The 20,045-nt window shown below is 41.3% G+C and overlaps 1 protein-coding gene across 2 annotated transcripts in view; it reads right to left on the bottom strand.

Moving 5' to 3' along the window:
• The window catches only part of fras1 (Fraser extracellular matrix complex subunit 1), a 236,646-nt gene that overhangs the window by 130,069 nt on the left and 86,532 nt on the right, over nucleotides 1-20,045 (bottom strand). For both annotated transcript variants that reach the window (XM_037099466.1, XM_037099467.1), the window contains exons 8-12: nucleotides 18,336-18,437; nucleotides 16,049-16,240; nucleotides 12,591-12,680; nucleotides 9,781-9,928; nucleotides 1,128-1,271 (exon numbers count right to left, since the gene is read on the bottom strand). In XM_037099466.1, the coding sequence (XP_036955361.1) occupies nucleotides 1,128-1,271; nucleotides 9,781-9,928; nucleotides 12,591-12,680; nucleotides 16,049-16,240; nucleotides 18,336-18,437 (676 nt within the window). The remainder of the gene's footprint in view (nucleotides 1-1,127; nucleotides 1,272-9,780; nucleotides 9,929-12,590; nucleotides 12,681-16,048; nucleotides 16,241-18,335; nucleotides 18,438-20,045) is intronic.

Below are 20,045 nucleotides of genomic sequence, written 5' to 3'. Positions count from 1 at the left end.
AAATGCAACATAAACAGTCAGATCACACTATACATAGATGGACAAGTAGGTGAGTCAATGAGTCATTACATGTAACTTCTGGGTTCTCTTGGGCTGCTCCAATCTTGGCCAAAACACCTCACTGAAAGGCATCTTTAATCTCAGTGAGGCACTTTCCTGGTTGAATAGAGCTGTTGTAACAAAGGCTACATCTATGCAGAGTCCCTGCATTCACCGCCTGAGCACCTCTCCTTATATTTCTAGTGTGGAAAACACACAAGTGTGAAAAGTCAAGAGCTGGCAACTGCAGCATTAGCAGCTAGATGTCAAAGTTAATACCTTTATCTCTGCCCGATAGCTTTACGGCGTCAGGGCTTTTGGCGTTTGCAGCTTCATGAATATCAGTGGGCAGTAATTGTCTGGATCACCGGGAGAAGAGGTCAATGGCATGGTAGGAATTCAATGCCGTTAAAATGGTAAGAAGATTAGAGCTGTCGCGGGTCAATGCTCGGTCAAGGTGGTGCGACCGCAAACAGTCTCAAACATGCACGCTTGATAAAAGGATTGGGAGGAAACGATACGCATAAACTCAATACAGAAAACAGGCACGCACGCTCACACACAGAGCAATCAATCCGGATGGAGACACTGTTGCAGTCCTAAATTTTAATGCGCACCTGCTGCGGTGCTTCTGCACGTTGACTCTCCTCATAAATGTGAAGCCAAAGGTTGAGTCTGTTTTCAACGGCAGATGTGTAAAATTTAGCATTAATTAAGCTCCTCTTTCTGACTTTCAATAAATAATTCTCTGCGATGATGGATGCAGCTTAAATTCAGAATGTGGATGGAACTTGATACTCCACAGACAGTACAGATCCACTATATGTGGCACTTAGGTGAGAGACACCTAACCTGATTGTGGTGTACGGACCACAAGGAGCCTCTGCAGAGCTTGTGTAATCTGTGGTAATCTGTGTGTCTAATATAATCTACTCAGGATCCCCGTTTTTTTCTTGTGAGAATCCCATCACTAGTGTCTTGCCAAATTATCTGCAAAAGCAATTGTCTGTGGTGTAAATGTGAAATAATTGCGCGGCTAAGGACACTGCTGAGTAGCCATCCTGATGCATATCAAAAGAGAGTCATACCTGCACAGACTCGTCCTTCGGCGTAGTATCCAGCTGGACAGACGGACAGACAGCGGCCAAGATGGAGGAGGGCCTTTGGGTCTCTGCAGCTCTCACAGCGGTCAGGAGTCCCCGAACAGGACAGGCAGTCTGCATGGCACTGGACTGGAAAACACACATTTGATTTAAGTTTGATGTAAGTACGTTTTAATTCAATAAAATGTGCTTGCATTACACACGCACACACACACACACACACACACAGATATCATTTCTGCCATTTTTAATTTCATGCTAATTTCATTACACGCTGTACATCCGGACAAACGCTGCTGGTGGACGACTTGAAGTCTCTCTCACTCACTCAGTGACACACAGATTCTGACATTTAATTTTATGCAAATTCTGAACAGATTTGGCTCTGCAATGAAACTCACTTAGCGGAGGCAGACAGATTTAACTTTGCAGAACAGCCCCCCCACACACACACACACACACACACACACACACACACACACACACACACACACATATCATTTAATTTCCTCACAAATCTCCATCCAGTACATTTGGCTCTTGGTCAGACTGTGTTAGTGGTGTTGGAGAAGTTTTAGCATGTAAAATGTGTCCTGCTGGGAGTTTTTGAGCGCATCCACACTCTTCTTCTGTCAGCCGACATCTCCACTGGTGCACTCTGTGATGGGCACTACAGTGCTCTCCCTGCCCACACTGGTTCCAATTTGGTCCAACATTTTACCAATAACAACCAAAGCCTGGTATTTTCAATTTGTCAACCCACTGCATTTAAAAGTCGTTATTCACTGATAAATCCAACATGTACAAATATTCTGATTACCTGCTCTAAAACAGATGAAAACACAATGAAAGAAGATGTGACAGGAAAAGAGGAGAAGGAGGACCCAAATGCAGCAGTTGGCAAGCAGGATGTGCAATGGATGAACATTTATCAGGACCAATAAACAGGCAAATAAAACAGAACACCAGGAACATGAAAATTCAACAGATGACCCAAGAAAGACAGAGCTGAGGACAGGAGGAAGAGGTGCAGTTGGGGTGAGGTGGAGAAACACAGGAGGAAAAAGGGAAGACTGGAAACGGGGTAAAAAACACCTCAAAAACCTAGAATTCACACAAAACACACAAAAAAACTAAACTTAAATGACAGGATTATGACAACAGCACAGATGCTGCTAAAACACAGTAAGCAGTCACCGTTATGTTGACATTAAGAACCCTAAATGAAAAACGAACATTTTTCAACTAAAGTGAGTCTTGAAAGCGTAAACAGTCAGCTCTCCTCTCGTTTACTTCGAGAGAAGCCACTGAAATTAATCTCAAATACAATCATCAATGTGCCAAAGTCTGTGATATCCTCAGGGTTATTTTTCACCTGGCTTTGTCAAAATCTTAAAACGGCGTCTTTCATAAATTCTAAATGCCACTTCAGAATCACACACAACTCAAAAACCCTGTCAGCATCCGAAATTACAGAATCGAAGGAGGACGGCAGTAACACTTCCACGTATCCGGATTGCGGGACAAGTGAACGAGGGCCGCCGCTTGTATAACAGTATGCGCAGCTGCGTGAGCTTGATTGCGGCCGTGATTGCTACATCCATTACCTGAACGTATTGAGTAAATAAAGTTCTCGCCACTTGTGAAAATGCGACCGCGGGAGCTGATTAATGTGACGACTGCCGAGCAGAGCAGGGCAGCGAGAGTGGGAGGAGGGTACAACAGGACACGAAAGAGAAAGAGAGGACTTGTAGGAGGGAAGGGGAAAATGGAAAAAATTGGTAGAAGAGTTGAAGAGCACAGAAAAGATGGAGGTGACACTGCAACTTTAATGGCAAATAAGACTGTCAGTAAACCAGAACGTACTGTCCTTAATACCTCCATCTCTCTTTTCTCTCACTTGTCATCCCTCTTCTTCCCACCTTACAGCTTCATTTTCTCTCTCTTGCATTCATATTATTTCCACCTGCCATCAACTCTCACTTTTTTCTTGACTTTTCATCCCAATGTACCCTTGTTTCTTTCTCCAACAGAAAGGGTAAGAGAAGAAAACTGCAAAAAAAAAAAAAAAAGAGGGCAGAAAGCAGAGCAAGAAAAGTGGGGGATTAAGACACTTTGCAGTGTATGTTCTGGCCCACTGACAGCGTTATTAGCTACTATGAATATCAGTCAAGTGTTTATCTCTCTATTCAGCTGCGTCAAACGCATCAGCCAGCGGTAATGTACAAATCCCTTGCATATATTATAGGATCTGCTTCAGAAGTCTTCCTCCTTGCGCTGATCCTGAATCTATCTGAATTCTGCCGGCAAACACTTCAGTCCCGAAAACGAACGACTATCTTTCAAATCAAAACTCCACCTGACTAGTTACAAGATCCTTCCTGCGAGCGAACCAGGATTGGAGTTTGTTTTTTTTTTTCTCCTTTTTTCCTCTTGAGAATAAAAGCCACATAGCAGCACGAGTTCAGGTGATATCACACGCTTTGATACAAGCTGTTGTTTACCGGAGGCCGCCTCGATGCTCGCACACTGTACTTTAATTTCATCACCAGCGGAGCGAGTCAGAGTCCCTGAAGCACAAAATTAAAAAAAAAAAAAAAAAAACTGCAGCTGTGATTAACTGCAGAAATGCATGAAAACAACCGATCCTGAGGTGTGGATCCAGGCGCAATTAACTGCACGGCTCCACCTGATTAAGACGAGCGCCTGAAGAGCAACTTCTGAAGCTGCCGATGTGTTAACACTCAGCGGTGATGTCGCTATTTTGTCACCCAGCATTGCTAGGAAGGTAAAAGAGATTCACGAACAAATAAATAAAAATAAATCACCTGCCAATTTGACTGTTAGCACAAGCTTGACCTCCAAGTGAGACTGGCTACCCGCCACAGTAGCTTGGAGAATAAGCCAATTTACCATCCACAGCCAGCATTTACCAGCGTTTGGCTGGTGATTCATGGTAATTTCACACCCTGATTCCCACTAAAAAGGCGCTGCGCCATTCAGCAATTCACCCATGCAGTCTGCTGCCAGATTCTCAATCATGAGGCTTTTCATTTGAGACAATAAAGCCCCAAACAGGATCAAATTAATCCATTTAATTCAGCCAAACTTTGTTGATTAAAAATGTTGAAATAATGGTGAGGGAATTGAGTGATGTAGCTGTGTGCTGGGCTAATAATAGCGTGTGTTGGATCTGGTTACAGCTGCACACATTTTAGGATATCTGGGCCTGTACTTTCAAACAAGTCACAATCCCTAAAGAAATCACACAGGAAGGTGTATCAAAAACAGTCCAAGGAGTGATGGTGAGGAGTGATTGTTGTTTTATGACACTCTTAACAGCACAGAAGAAATCATAATAACGCACTGTAGTTTATCTGACGGCAGTGGTCTGAAGTCTTACGTAACGGAAACTTCTCAAATGCAGATTGTAGCACCAGTTTACGTGAAGGCAGGATGAAAGTAAGTTAGAACATTTTGAAAGAAAAGGCACTTTAACTTATTATTCTGAGGTAAATAATGGTTGCCCAGTGAGATGGTGGGGAAAAAAATGACGCCAGCTGTGTGTAAACCACACTTTCACTTTCACAACCAACACAGGAAGAGGCGATGTTTTCCCCAGTTGCTATCCCTGGGTAACAACGGGACAAGTGGAGTAACTGTGGAAAACGATGAAGCAGACAAAGAAGGCAAAGAGGTTTGTCTAAACATCATCTTCTGATAAGTTAGTATAACCCTGGAGTCATTTCCTAAATTATGAAAGGGGATTAAATCTAAATGTACGTCCAAACATGCATCACTGTAGGAATATTTTAACCAGTGATACATACAAATAATAGATAATTACCCTGATCTACTGGTATATTGGTGTATATAGTGAAACAAAATAAATCACAATAGTCATTCGGGTCATGACCAGGCAGATGTGAACCGTGTGTGCAGGGAGAGGGTTCGCATCTACAGCCTTTCCCCATAAGGCCTGAATGCAGCACGACTCCTGGTTTAAGTCCTCCGGTGTGAACTGTCCAATGAGAGGAGAGGCTGCTGACCTCTGGGACTATGGACAGCCATGATTAATAGACTGAAAGGAAGATTTACAGGTCGAGCCGGAGAAGAAGAAGAGGCAGAGGCAGATTATGGTTTTTTTTTTCCTCTATCTATCTTTAGTCGCAAACTAACCACCTGCCCGAGCCGAGACACTAATGCTGGGTTAACGTGTGAAAAACACATCTGTTGCCCGTAATAGTATGTAAATGTCAAGCGCGTCTGGCAAATCACGCTTGAGACATCTTGCACAGACATGCATAAGTGAATTATGGTGCATTATGGTGCATTATGGTTCATTACCCTGCACACAGATATACATTAACGCTCACAACGTGGGATGTGATGACAGGTACAACTGCGTTATAATGTGAATGCAAATATAGAAGGCACACAAACACATTTAAATTATTCACTCGGGCACACGTGATAACACACAACTCAACCCAATATGTTTTATATGGAAACACAGCATTAACCCCTGTATAACACACACTAATTAACGCCTTCACACACACAGCCTGCGCAGGACACATATAGACATAGCGTGAGACACTTTCCTCTCCATACACTATGATGTCTACAGTGTGAGGCGCATTAAGAGAGACGACGACGTGAACACCGCCGCTAAAAGTTCAGGAGATGATTCTGTTTTTAGCGCACAGAAAGATAAAATAAAAGGGAGTGATCAATAAGCGTCCGAAGCATTTTTTAGCCTTCAGCCCTCAGAAATAATTCATTTTCCGAGATGAATAAGTCTGCATGAAAGGCTCTTTATTTCACTCTGCATCTTCACTCAGTGCTGTTCATTAGGATCCCATCAGCTAACACTTAAGGCGCTGCTTGCTTTTCTCTGGCCGCAAGGAAAAAGTCAAGATTAAAAAAAACATGCCTGTAGACAGTTTAATCTGGTGACTGAACCCCCTCTAATGGGTCACAAAATAAATCTCCGAGATGATGGATAGAGGAGGAGAAAAGAGAAAACAAAATGCTGTTTCTTGGAATATTGGATAATTTGACACTCGTTTAAATGAAACTGTATGAGAAGTCGAGAGGAGGAGGATAAATGTGTTTGTGGTGGAACTGTTAACAGCTCAAATACATCTGAAATGTGGCAATGGGCTGTAAGACACTGCGTCTGGTCGAAAACCACCAGTTACCCCTTGGCAATGTCTTTTATTTGATAAGAAGCTTTATTTGTATGAAGCTGTGGAAAGTGCAGGATGCGACACCCACAGAATTCACTTTGCTGGTTTGTAGTCCTTGTGAAGGGTCCTTTGCCTCAGCACTGGATGTACATGTTTGATTTTCCCCATGACGTGAATGGGCGGCGGAAATTCACCACTGTAGACCTTGAGGATGTGTGACCAACATTGTCAGAAATGCCATAAAGCTGCCATTGCCGTAAGTAAACCTACACATCAACTTGATTCATGGAGACTGCTCTTGGACATTATTAATAACCACTGTGGTGTTAATCTGTTGAATTAAGCATTAAACATATTCTTTGAGTGGAAATCTACTGAACAACCTCAGCCGCTGGCTACTTATTGGATATTACATTTTATGGGTTTCCCCTGTTGTTCGCTTGGACTAATTAGACTGTGTATTTGGTTCTTAAACATTTTAATGCGCTGAAGCCGAGAAATGCTCTATACAGTAAAACCTTAGAGAGCCAGGAGACGGCTGAGGGAGATGGGACACATACAGACGAGCTTTATGCGAACAAAACAACTTTAATCCATTCCAAGCTCCTAAAACTACCGTAGTCTCAAACACTGCGTTTGCATGGTGCAATTAAAAAATGTCTCCTCTGCCCTCTTGTAATTATTCACTCATGCAGCCAAACTTAATTATAAATCTTCATAAATGTTAACAGTGTAGTCCCTTTGTTTAATTGACTGCTGGGTTTTTATCTATATGGGAAAATGACCTTAGTTTGTTAACTTATAATTGCTGCATTGGCGATTTTCAGTCAGTAAGACAGACGGATCCGCTTTTCGAGTTTTGTGACGAGTCTGTGCATTTGAAAGAGGGAAATTAGCATAAAGCCATGAGTTTGATATCTTCTTTAATTTGTGGTATTTTCTGTTTTTTTTTTTTCAGAAAAGAACAGGGAAGATCCTCTTAAAAAATCCCTTGTTGGAATTTTTATATTCTCCAATTGGGATTTAGGTCAGCATTATACTTACACCATATAATAGGAAAAGCTTTTTTCCCTTTTTTGCACTCATTAGTTGTTAAACAGGTCTATATTCTGCCATGGAAAACTGGCCAACAACGCGAAGGCCATTTTTCATTTCATAGAACTTTTAGGGCTCCAGGGAGGCGACTAACGGCAACCATTATACCATTTGGCTTGTTTTCAAATGCGCAGGAAGTATCTCACCTTCAAATATTGTCTTTTTTTTTAAAAAATGGAGAGGAAAAAACACCCCTTCAAACAACAAAACTGACCCAGAAAATACTGCTCTATAAATCAGGTGTGTACTTGATGACAATGTGAATGTGTAGAAATAAACGTGCACATGGAGAAGGGCTCCACAGACACGTCAAATTAACAAGACCGACTGTGTGTGAAGAAAGGTTTGAAAGTAAAGGCAAAGTTAAAAGCAGTGACAGACTGGGGGTGTTTTATATTGACTCTGTGTGACTGTTCCAGTGGCTGTCTCCGTCTTCAGGCAACAGCGTGCTGGGACATACAGAGCAGCTTGGCCGGCGCTGCCCTCCTCCCCAAGGACAATGTGGATTCTGTCCTCTGACTGCCTCGCTCCTCTATAAACTCCCTCTCTCGCTCTCTGTGTCACTCTGTTTATGAGCCTTTTCTCTCCCTCTCGCCCTCTCTTCTTTTTAATTATCCAACCAGCTTCTCATTTACATATGCAGTCATTTCAGCAAGTAACTAAAGTTTATTTATGTACCTGTAGCATCCTTCTGGAGCAGATGCTGCAAAGTGCTTCACAATAAAAGACCAAATCAAGGGACGTAAAATAAAGAAACAACCATTCAGACCTGAGCAGTCTTCTTCCACAGGCGGAAAAGGCAACTTTTCAAACCCAGAAAATGGAGCCCAGTGGCTGACCGAACAGCAAAGTGAAAGCAAGATTCAAATGGAAGCAGTCGATACCTGAATGTGCCAATTTTCTATGACCCTTACACTGTGCAATCAGTATTTACCTCAGAAGGACAAGGTCAAGCTTAAACCCTGTACACTGCCAATTTAAAGAAGGAGAGAGCATGTTTGGACAGAGACTGACTGAAACAAATCCGCTTCATTAAGGCATATTTCACACAATTTTACATATTTGGCGGCATGTATTTCTTATCTAAAGGTATCCTGAAAGAGACTGCTGCATAGTTTGTTATTTCCATCAGCAGAGTTTGAGAATCAGAGAGGGGGCGACCGGTTTTGCACAAACAACCAATGATAACACAGGGAAAATCAGTCAAAGAGAATTCAGAGATGACACATCCACAGCAACACTAATGGAAAATACAACACGGCTACAAAAACACAATGAGATTTGGCAGCGAGTATGCACTCATACCGTTTTGCTGGTTACATGAGCATTTATAGTTGACTGCATCTGACATCGGCAGGGGACCGTCAAAAGACATTGTGGCAAATGTGAAAAATGAGCATTCGCGCACAGTTGAAAGGGAACTTCAGATCGAAAATGACTCACGGAGTTACCTGAATATCAATTTTACACAGTGCGACAATGTTTGGCAGCTGAATCCTCAGAATGTCTCATCAAGGTGTTTTATGTGAAGAACAAAAAGAAGGAGATGAATAGAAACAGGTCTGTGCAAAATATCGGTGGGACCTGAAAGTCATTCATCCTGAATGATTGTGGATGTTCCTAAAGATTAACTCACCTGACTTTTAAGCTTAACTTTGAACTTGGACTCAATTTTAGGTCAGCAACAGTCAACTGGTGTTGTTAAAGTTCATATTCATGTACAAAAATCATTATAAAAAAAAATCTACATAGCTTGTAGAAAGATGCAGACATGAAAATTTCTTCAGTCCAAAATGACAGGACTGAGATGAGCTCAGCATACTGTACTGCCCTAATGTTAGCTATTTAGCATTAGCAATGTTAATGTCACCTAGCGTTAGCAATGTTAACTTTTCCTAGCTAGTGGTAGCAGCGTCAGCAATGTTAGCTAGTGCACAGGTTGGCAACCACTTGAGAGGGCAGATGACTTTAACAGCAGCAGTGCTGTGATGCGAATGCAATGGAAGGAGGAGATGGAGTGCTACACTTAGTGGCTGCATGTTATCAATGGCACATTCAGCATTAATAATGGATGCTAAGTTTTCACGACATTTCAGTACAAATTTTGTCCCAATACAATTTAAATGTGTACATTAATTAAGCATTCCTGGTGCCAACTAGGGAGGAGCAGCATTCAGTCGACTTATTTGTGATGTGTGTGCTGTGGAAAAAAAGGCTGATGTAAAAAAGATGCAGGATTTGAAAGAGCAGAGGGACGTTTCAGAGGTGGCACACACACTCGTGACACACACACACACACACACACACACACACACACACATCTGCACCCAGCATCCGTTGCAGCAACATACCTTGGGGACACTCTGGGCAGCATCCATCCTCCCGGGTGACAGCCAGGGTGCCTTGCGGGCAGGTCGGGCAGGAACGCAGATAACAAGTCACCTGGGCATCGCGGCATTCACACTCCCGGCAACCGCTATCAGTCCATCGAGCCAGGTCCTGAGAACACAGAGGAAAGGTCGAGAGACAGGGAGTGAAAGGAGAGGAGAGAGAGGGAAGACAGTTTATCAGACATAGTCTCGGTGAATGCAGATATTTAAATTCATCATTTGCAAATAGCGATTGTACTTTAGCTTTGACGAAGCTGAATCACAATTTAAAAAGGAAGCCACACAAACCAGGCAGCATAAAAACCCTGAATGATAATAAGCAGTATGTGTCAGTCATAAAAAAAGTAAAAAAAAAAAAAAACAAAACAAAAAAAAAAAAAACCTGACAATCACGACTTTAAAATAAATTTTCAAAGTGATATGAGTGAACTGACAGAGGCCCACAGAGGACAGAGTCAGTCATAAACAGCAGGAACGTCACAAAAAAAATCTGATGTAACTCAGAAAAGTGCAATGTTTTTATCAACCATGAAGAGTTTTTCCCCTCACGATCTGATGGCGGATCAAAGCTCACAGACAAGGACAGACACGAAACTGACAACACAACTTTTCTGACTGACTGGAACTGAAAGGCGTCACAAGGCTGTTTTTAGATCAGGATTTCCATTCAGAGAGCGTTCAGATCCAAGGATCCAACTAAGAAGCACAAAACCTGCAGCCCTGAGCAACATGGGAAATGAAATGCACAGCCTCCAGGGTCGCTTATCTCAATACGATGGATGGAACGGTTCACCTGTTGTGCACAGTTGTGTAAGAGCTGAGGAGCGTAAGTAGAACAGACACCGTTCCCTTGTACCCTTAACATCAGTGAACCCTTATAAAAGGAATCCAATTTATTTTTATATCAAAAAATTAAGGTTTGTTCTCCTGCACCAAAGAAACAGACCACCCAAACCAATTTCTAGCAGGTCAATATTCGTGATCGCTGCTGCAAGAAAATAAGATGCGATTATTATTCATATTTTTCTTTGAATTTAAAATGTAGCTAAGTAATTTACAAAAATGAGTGCCTCAGGATAGAGTACAGTATGTAGGTTCAGCATAAACTCTGAAAATAATAATTAATCTCAGCTGGATCCCACTGATTCTGTACTGTGAGGAGATGGAGAGGAGGTGGGTGTGGCTCAGGAGTAGAGCCAATGGCTTGTTATCGGAAGGTTGCTGGTTTGATTCCCCTGGTCTGCATGTCGAAGTGTCTTTGGGCAAGATACTGATCCCTAAACTGCTCCTGATGTGCTGGTCGGCACCTTGCATGGCAGCCTCTTGTCTCAGTGAATTACTGTAAGTCGCTTTGTACAAAAGCGTCTGCTAAATGCCCTAAATGTGAACTTAAGTGACTGGTCAGTCTCCAGGTTCAACAACACACATGCAAACACTTTTTAAAACTCACTAATTGTCAAGTGCTATACTGAATAAATTAGTATAATTTGAGGCGGGTCCTAGTTTTGCTTAAAGGTTAATTCCACCAATTTTCCATCTTAGAGTGTGTTTAAAGGTCTTGGGGATTGTGAAAAAGTTGAAGTGTCTCTAGAGGAAGCTGCATGTAAAATGATAAACTGCCTCCAGTGTTGTCACTGACCAGCAAAGCTGCATTGTGTGTAATGCAGGCGCCAAGTTTTGTAAGAGGAAGAAGAAGAATGTGTGTAACAAATGAGGCTGTATTGATTTTGATCTTTTGTTTTTAAACTATCCATAATGAGTCCAACATTGTTATAGGAGTGAAATGCTACCTGGGACCTACACTACCCACAATGCAATTTAGCCACCGAGTGAAATCTCTGAAGTCAGATTCTGAGACTACATGCGGCTTCCTCTGGAGCCACAAACAAATATGTTCTTTAGTCACATAAGCAGTAATACCACTTAAAGTTTGGAGTGATGCAGGGCTATTGAGTTTGATATTGGATTAGGCTTGATTGAATCAGATAACTACTTCAACTTGTTCAAGTGTACAAAATCATGGATGAATGTAAAAAGCGTAGCTGTGAGGTTGTTACAGGGTGCGCTTGAACTACTTCTTGACAAACCACCTGGGAATCTAAACCAGTAGTAATCATCTAGTCACAAACTTGATGCTTTAACCTTTCAGTCGAGCTTTTCAAAGACACCTGAACTGCAATATTCATGTATCGATGCGTGTGGGCGTGTGATAAGCATGCAGTATTTATCTTTGTTTACTACTGGTAAGATGAATTCCTCAGGGAGACAAAGAAAATTCTGTCGGGGAAGGATAATAGAACTTTCTACTCTTGGCCTTGGCTGGCTGTCCAACAGCATTTCACGATTGTTCCCCTCTGGTAATGTACAAAATTTAAGCCTTCGCTTTCTGGGTTTCCAGGACCAGCCTGTAAATAATAAAGCTGATGCCAGAGTAATGAGGAAGAGATTGTTGTTAGAGGCTAAAAAGCCCAGAGTAATCTGATAGCTGTGTCCTAAAACACACATTTACTCTGTCGAGTTGCAACTTTAATTCTCAGTGTTTGAGATTGTATTTATCTATTTATGTGCAGCTTATTTGGTTGTTTGTGGAGCAGCCTCCCTCCTCTGCAGTAACCCTAACCCTTTATGCCACTTATTTTTCTTTTTATCTTCTTTGAATAGAAGCCCTGTGGTGTCTTTGTTTCACCCACGCAGTTTGGATTTCTTGATTTTGCGATTTTCCTCTTTTTTATGTGCAAAGACATTCGAAATAAAATCTTTGACAGACGTACCTTGTAGGATTTCCCGTTGAACACACAGGAAGGTTTCACAGAGGAGCACTCAGGGCAGCACTTCCCCGGCAGGTGAATGAGCTCCGATCCCTAAAGATAAAAAAACAAAATGTATATTTGGTTGCCTGGGGAAAGTAAAGCACAAGTAAGTTGATAGAGAGTCGAAAGTACACCAGCCCTTTACTTTTACTCCAAAATAAGGCAGGAGCTGAGGAATATACTTGGTATACATTAAGCATAATTAAAAAACAGCAAAAGCAGTTATTTTAGTTGTATCACTCGATCCATTTCTGTTCAGTTCAACTTAGGTTCAGTTAGTTTGAGTTAAAAACCTCTGCTTAAAAAGTATATTTATTATTAATCATTTCAAAGGCTTCAGTTGTAGAGGAAAGATTAAAACCATCATATTTTAGGAGGCGAGGCATGATTTTAACTTGAACTTGTGGTAAAACTTTGTTATAGGTGCTATTTCAGCCCCAGAAATAGCATTAAGCAATTTCAAACCATTTTTTTTTCTAAGGACACTATGAAAGGACAGACAAAGAGAGCGCTCAAGGTTTAAGATGAAAGGGTAAAGTACTGTTATAGCTGTTGCTCTGTTGTATCTTTTAACAATGCAACAATATGACAAAGTTGTACACTTAAAAACGCACCCTGAGGCAAAAGAAACAAACAGGGACTGGGCTATATGCATTATTCAGAACCATCTTTATTCATCAGAATGATCATCATTCAGGTACGTGTTGATCCTTCATGTTTTCAGAGTGCTGTCAAAAATTTCTTAGTTGAGAACCTTGTAATCTATGTTGTAAATATTATGTATTTTTGTTTGGAATCAAAAACGCAGTATGCCCGTAGACTGGGTTGCAATGTTTCCAAAATGCCACTGATAAGCTTGTGAAAACACCAGTAATACCCGGTACACCAGCTTTTAACAAGAGACGCCCACAAACTTTCCTGTTGCTGCAGCTTCCCATTAAAAGTATTTAACTGGGGAAATATTAGTTGACTGAGTAGTTTTATACAGCCAGTGGGATTAATAGTAAAAGAGGGCGAAAAGCTGTGAAAAGCTGCAAAGGACACGCTGCACACCTGCAACTTCTCAGTGAGGTAACCAATCACTTTTTCCCATCATTAACACTATCAGGTTCCCCTGTTTGCATCAAGTTCAAATCCAGAATATTGTTAAATAGGCGTTTCTCCAGTAAGTTTTCGTCTAAAAAAAAAAAAAAAGAAAGAAAAACCACAATGAGGGCCAGAAGTTATGTGGCATATGCCCAAACACCATGTAGCACCTACTCATAGACTTTGTAATCTTTTAATAAGAATTAAAACATGAAAGATGTCTAAATTGGAATTGTAGGCTTTGTGCATTACAATGGCAATATGCCACTAAAGCAATTTTCTGACGCCAAGGCCTACTTACAGTGTCATTACAGTACATTACCACCTTGGCTGATAATGTACGGCACCCCCCTGTCTAACTGTACCCCAGTGCCTTCCTCTGCCCATCCACCCACACATGCTCATTAGCCCATAACCTCCCTCTTTTTGTTCTGCACACTGACACACCCAGGGTGAGAACCGCACGACTCTGATCTTCTTAGCAGAGTGACCTTGCTCCATACAAGAGCTGGACAAATGCCAACTATGCTACTTACAGCTAATGGCACTTACCAGCTGTAATTATCGCCATACCGCAAGATTAATGAGGGCTTATTTGGTCATGGCAGGGGATATTAAAGTAATATTATTAAATCTGCTTGACGTAAGAAAACACTGGAATGGGTGTGAGGGCTCTGAGTTTAAAGTGGGTCATTTTAGAGGATAAAAGCAACCACGGGAACACCCGCAAACAACTTTGTTTTGACCAAAATGAATGTCTGCGTTCAGTGTCCTACATCCGTAACTTGGCCAAGTTTGAAAAGCATGTCTTGACATGAAAGCTATCACTGATGGGTCTGATGTGAATATTTGACGCTGGGATTGTATTATTGGTTTAAAAAATGTGATGCATTAGGGAAAGTCTTTCAAGTGTGACATCTAAGTGCAGCTTGTGTCAACTGACAGGTATTAAGTTTATTCAACCTCTGTTTCTTACAGTCTTGTTTCTTTTTCTCTGCTGTGCCCAGCTCCCACGCAGATCAGTAGGGTTTCATCTTGTCTTTCAATTTACTTCATTTAAACTGAGTGAATTATCTGTGATGGAAGCAGCCAACCTTGTAACCTTAAATGATCACCCTTTCTGCAATTCCAGCCAATCTGGATTTACTTCTAAATAAGAATGAAGATAGGAACACCAGACCTTGTGAACTGGTAAATCTCACTGCAGTGAATGACACCAACGGTGAACAAAGCAACTGCGACATCTTCCATTAACCTTTTAAGAGGCCCATTTAAAGGCCAGGAAATGGGATTTCTGGGTGCTGACGTCTTGCTTTTTGGGGGGAAGGAAAACTAGGGTGAAAAATTGTAAGTGCAGGTGGAGCCTGCAGGGAAAGCAAGCTTACTATATATGATTGTGATGTGAAAAACCCTGGATCCAGAGGGTCTGCTCCACACTGACTATTAAAAATGAATGGATCATTAGTGTAGACTTGATGAAAAAGCAAGTTAATGCAGCACCTCCTGTTAGGTAACACATTAGCCATGTGTTCCCAGGTGGATAGCAGGCCTCGGTGTCACTTGATGCTGATTTGAAGTGAATTATGTAGAGTTTCAAATTGTTTTGCACTCAACCTGCCACAACCAAAACACTAAACTGCCACTTGCTATGTTAGTCAAAACAAATGAGATGAAGAATAAACACATACAAATGTTTTGGGGGGAAATAGCTATAGTCAGGCATGGTGTAAAAATAACTTGGCATGTTTAGAGGGGTATTCATGTTTTTCTGTTTAACTTTTTAAAAGGCCCATTTGAAAACCAGGAAATGGGATCTCTGGGTGCTGACATGTTGCTATTTTGGGGGCCGGAAACCTAGGGTGAAAAATTGCCATCACTATTTGGATTGCTAATCTCTATATTAGTTTTTATAATAATATCCTACGTCTTGGCTTTTCACTCCTCATCAATCTCAATAGGTGCTCAGACCCAGAAACAAATGTGTTGGGTTGCATTCATGCGTGTATGTTGTTTCATTTCCAGGTAAGAACACTGAAAACGTGTCATGTCATAGCTACTTTTTAAAACTATAACACAGGATTACACACTTTTGTGAAAAACATTCTCACATGAAAATAATTTGATTCCCCCTTTTTTTTCTCAGTAATTGCAAGGTAAGAAACAAACATTACCATTTATGAGAAAAGGAACGTGTGCTTGCATGTTTTGGCTGAAGTTCAGCTGGGTTCAACTAGATCTCTTCCCGGCCTTTGAGGGCAGTTATGGCCCCAGGAAACGTCTGGGACAACAAAACTGACAACTACAGCTTCCAACAATGAGGTCACCGCGCTTACCTGCTGGCACTCAACACGACCGCACTCGGCCCTCTGGCAGACCACCTGACCCCGGTTGCAGGTACAGAACTCGCAGCCCGTGCTGTTCCACATGTCGCCGCTGTAACGCACCGCGCCCTCGTACAGGCAGCTTCCCTTGGCGGCGGTGCATTCATCACAGCACTGACCAGCTCGCTTCACTTTGGTTTGACCCTGAGAGGGAGCAGCACAGTCAGATTAAGGTTTGCCTGGCGAAACGCGTACAACCGGGATGATGGGAACGAAGAAATGCAAACTGAGCGGTGAGACAAGACTAAGGAGATCCAAGGAGCTCGTATAAAGGCTGTTTTTTTGTTTGTGTGTGTGTGTGTGTGTGTGTGTGCGTGTGTGTTTCGGCTGAGGGGGATAAGAGGATGAAGGCAAGAGTGTGTGTGTTGCATTATTAAGGCAGAATACACTGAGCAGTTTGGACCAGGCGTTTCTGAGGACTTTATTTGAAAGTGCTGAGAGGTGTAGATTCACTGACACTGCAGATGTAACTCCTCCACATCTGAGCGCTTCAGACCCTATGTACCACACGAAGACATAATTACAGAAAACGTCCTTTTTTCCCCTCCAAATTTGAGGCAGCATGTTCAAGGTCTGTCCAAATCATGTCACCAGTTATTAACAGAACAGTGAGGTATTTATTAGCTCAGCTTTTATTCCTCCTGTATCTGCTTGTTTCAGAGTGGTGGTTTGGAGGCTTTGAGTCCACTGGGATCCTCTCTCTGCAGTGCTTTTTTTTTTTTTTTTTTTTTTTTGTGCTATCATCAGTGGAGGGAATGACTTGCTAAAATATCCTCAGAGCTGAGAATATTTTAACTTTAGCTTTGGTCAAGTTTTAATGAAATATGGGAGCTCTGAGTGACAGAGCAAAATGCTTCAAAAAGGTTTCAAATGGCTTCACAGTAGCAGCTGGAAGCCGGATAACTTCTCCCTCCAGGCCTTTCTTCTTTATAGGTTTAATGAGAGCAAGTTCCAAACACTGCTTTTGATTTGTTTGTGTTGTCATTCTTTTAGTGTGAAGTGGATACGTTTTACAATACAAAGCTGAAATCTGGATAAGTGATCTCAGCTTGATGTGCTCTAGTTCAGTAAAAGATTCACATTTGTCTTGATATAATGTGCAACAAACAAACAAAAAAAATAATAAACTGCCTCCCTCATGGACTCTTTATTGTACCCTGTATTGTTTCACTTTAATGACGTCTGATTCTTTATTGTGTTTTTGTTGTTTTTATGCTGCCTTCTTCAAAAAAGAAGCTCCTATTGAGGGGCAGAAGAGCATCTGAAATAAACTGAGCTGTATACATTAGTGGGAAACATTTGTTTGGTCTCATGTAGTCTAAATGCTGGCAATATTTTTCTTATATGTATTTGCAACAAATCCGGTCAAACTTTGTGCTTTATTTTATTCCTCTGTGTTATAGAGCTGTATTGTTGCACAATCGTGCTCCCTCATTACCCCAAACACACGTAATTTAGTTTATCTTGACTCAATCTTTCAACCATCCTGCTTCACTGACTTCTCACTAGAGCATCAAATGTTGATTTATCCTCCCCAACAGCATGACATTTGGACCAAAGTGTTTCAGCCCATGGCCTTCATCAGGGCCGTCAGTGTGGTTCTAGATGTGTGAATATTACTGCTTTGCACAGTGCCACAATGGCTTAAAGCCTAAATGCATATCAACTCTCCCACAGATCTTTAGTCAGCTGGTCACATCCAGTCAGAAGCAAGTACAGTAAAAGTGCCTTTAGTTTTATCTGCTGAACTTCCTGATTCAAATGTTATTTCTAGATTAATAACTGCACCTTCATTCCTTTTTCTAGCAGCTATTTTAGTCGATTTAGTCTTATTTTGTCTTTTATTTCACTTATACAAGCATATTATGTGCTTTTCTGTGGCCATTTAAAGTTGTATTGTGTCTGGATTAGGTGTTACGGTCCTCTCTGACTTCACTAACAAGAACTCTGACACAGAAAGGAAGCTTCAAGCTGAAATTTGCATGCAATTAACAGCCTAGTGTGTGTGTGTGTGTGTGTGTGTGTGTGTGTGTGTGTGTGTGTGTGTGTGTGTGTGTCAGAGAGAGACAGAGAGTGGAAGACATCTCTGTGTGGTCCTGCATAGTTAAAAGTCTCTGCATCCATTATAGTTTCAACACAGAGAAGAAATGCAAGGGGTGATTTCTGAATTAAAGTGAATCTCAATGAGTTTGTGTGTGCGTGGGTGTGCCTGTGTTGGTGTGGGTGTTAGACTACCTACCTTATCACAGGTGACAGGCCGACAGGTGTGTGTGTGGCATTTAGACTGGCCCTGGTCACACACACATGTGGTGCAGGCGTTCTTCTGCCACTGCTCACCATGCTGCCAAAAGACACACGGATACACACACTAAGACACTTAGATCATGTCCAGCTACACACACACACAAACACAAACACACACTCTCTCTTGCACACAGTGAATCACAGGCTGTTTGTAGAAAACTCAAAGCTCATTTGAATCCAGTGCGTATCATCTGTGTTAGAATATGGAATAGGATGCCGAGGCAGTGTGGAGGGCGCAGACAAATGGACACAGACATACACACAGTTTGCTGTCAGGTGCAAATAGCAGCTATAAGACGTCAGCATAACTTTCCTTAAGTTCAAAACCTTTCAAGCAACTTCTGATGTAATTTATCAAATAAAGCCAATCAATTATTTAAAGCTTAGATTGTCTAAAGGATGAAAATTATAATAATCCAGTGTTGTAAAAATTACCCAGTCATACTTAAAGTGTCAGCACTGAGACCGCTCTTGTCAAAGTCCTCAATGACATTCATTTAAACACAGAGAGTGGCAAAATGTCCGTCTTAGTATTACTGGATCTCAGTGCTGCATTTGACACAGTCGACCAAAATATGCAACTAGACCTCTGTAGGTAATTACACAGCTGAGCAGATGAAAATGACAAGCGGAGTACCCCAGGGCTTTATTCTGGGGACTCTACCATTCAACATTTACATGCAACAACCCAATATGTTAACATAGTTATGCAGATGACACATGCATTTATATAACCATATCACCACGGGACTATGATCTCATATAAGTGCTAAGTAGATGTGTTGAACAAATCAATGATTGGATGTGTCAGAGTTTTCTTCAGTTAAAAAGCTCAACTTCAATCTATAAAGTCCAAAACTACAAACCAAGACAGAAACTTATGTCTCGGCAGGATTTGAAAAAACATGTCCAGGCATTTTATCTTCAGCAGCCTCATGTCTAAAAAAAAATCCATCAGACAGCTGCAGCTGACTCAGAACGCTGCTGCTCGAGTCCTAACAAGAACCAAAAAAGTAGACCACATCACTGTAGTTCTTAAACCTTTACACTGGCTTCCTGTCTGTCAAAGAATAGATTTCAAAATCCTGCTGTTGGCTTATAAAGCACTGAATGGTTTCGGGCCAAAATTAATTTCAGATCTGCTGCTACGTTATGAGCCCTTCACACCCCTGAGGTTGTCAGGTAGAGGTCTATGTTCAGTTCCTAGAGTCAAAACTAAACATGGAGAAGCAGCGTTCAGTTACTGTGCATCACACATCTGGAGCAAACTCTGAGAAATCTGCAGTTCTGCTCTAACTCTCATCTCTTTTATATCAAGACTGAAGACCATTCTGTTTGACATTGCATTTAATTGAAGCAATGTCAAGGCTATCAACTGCACTATGACTTTTATTTTCTAATCTTGTCTCTTTTAAACCTATTTCTTAACTTATTTTACTTGTTTTGTTTCTTGACGTCTTCCTGCTTATTTTTCATGTTTTTAAATGCAATTTTTAATTTATTTTAAAGTAATTTTTATGCACCTGTAAAGCACGTTGAGTTGTGTCTGAATTGTGCTATTCAAATAAACCAGCCTTGCGTAGTATCAAAAGTAAAAGTAAATAAATAATACATATGGTTGCATGTTATTACTGTACACTATAGT

Source organism: Acanthopagrus latus, chromosome 5, assembly GCF_904848185.1.
Source record: "Acanthopagrus latus isolate v.2019 chromosome 5, fAcaLat1.1, whole genome shotgun sequence".
NCBI lineage: Eukaryota > Metazoa > Chordata > Actinopteri > Spariformes > Sparidae > Acanthopagrus > Acanthopagrus latus.
The sequence above is the reverse complement of the archived record's forward strand: the minus strand, read 5'-3'. Positions and strand labels throughout refer to the sequence as shown.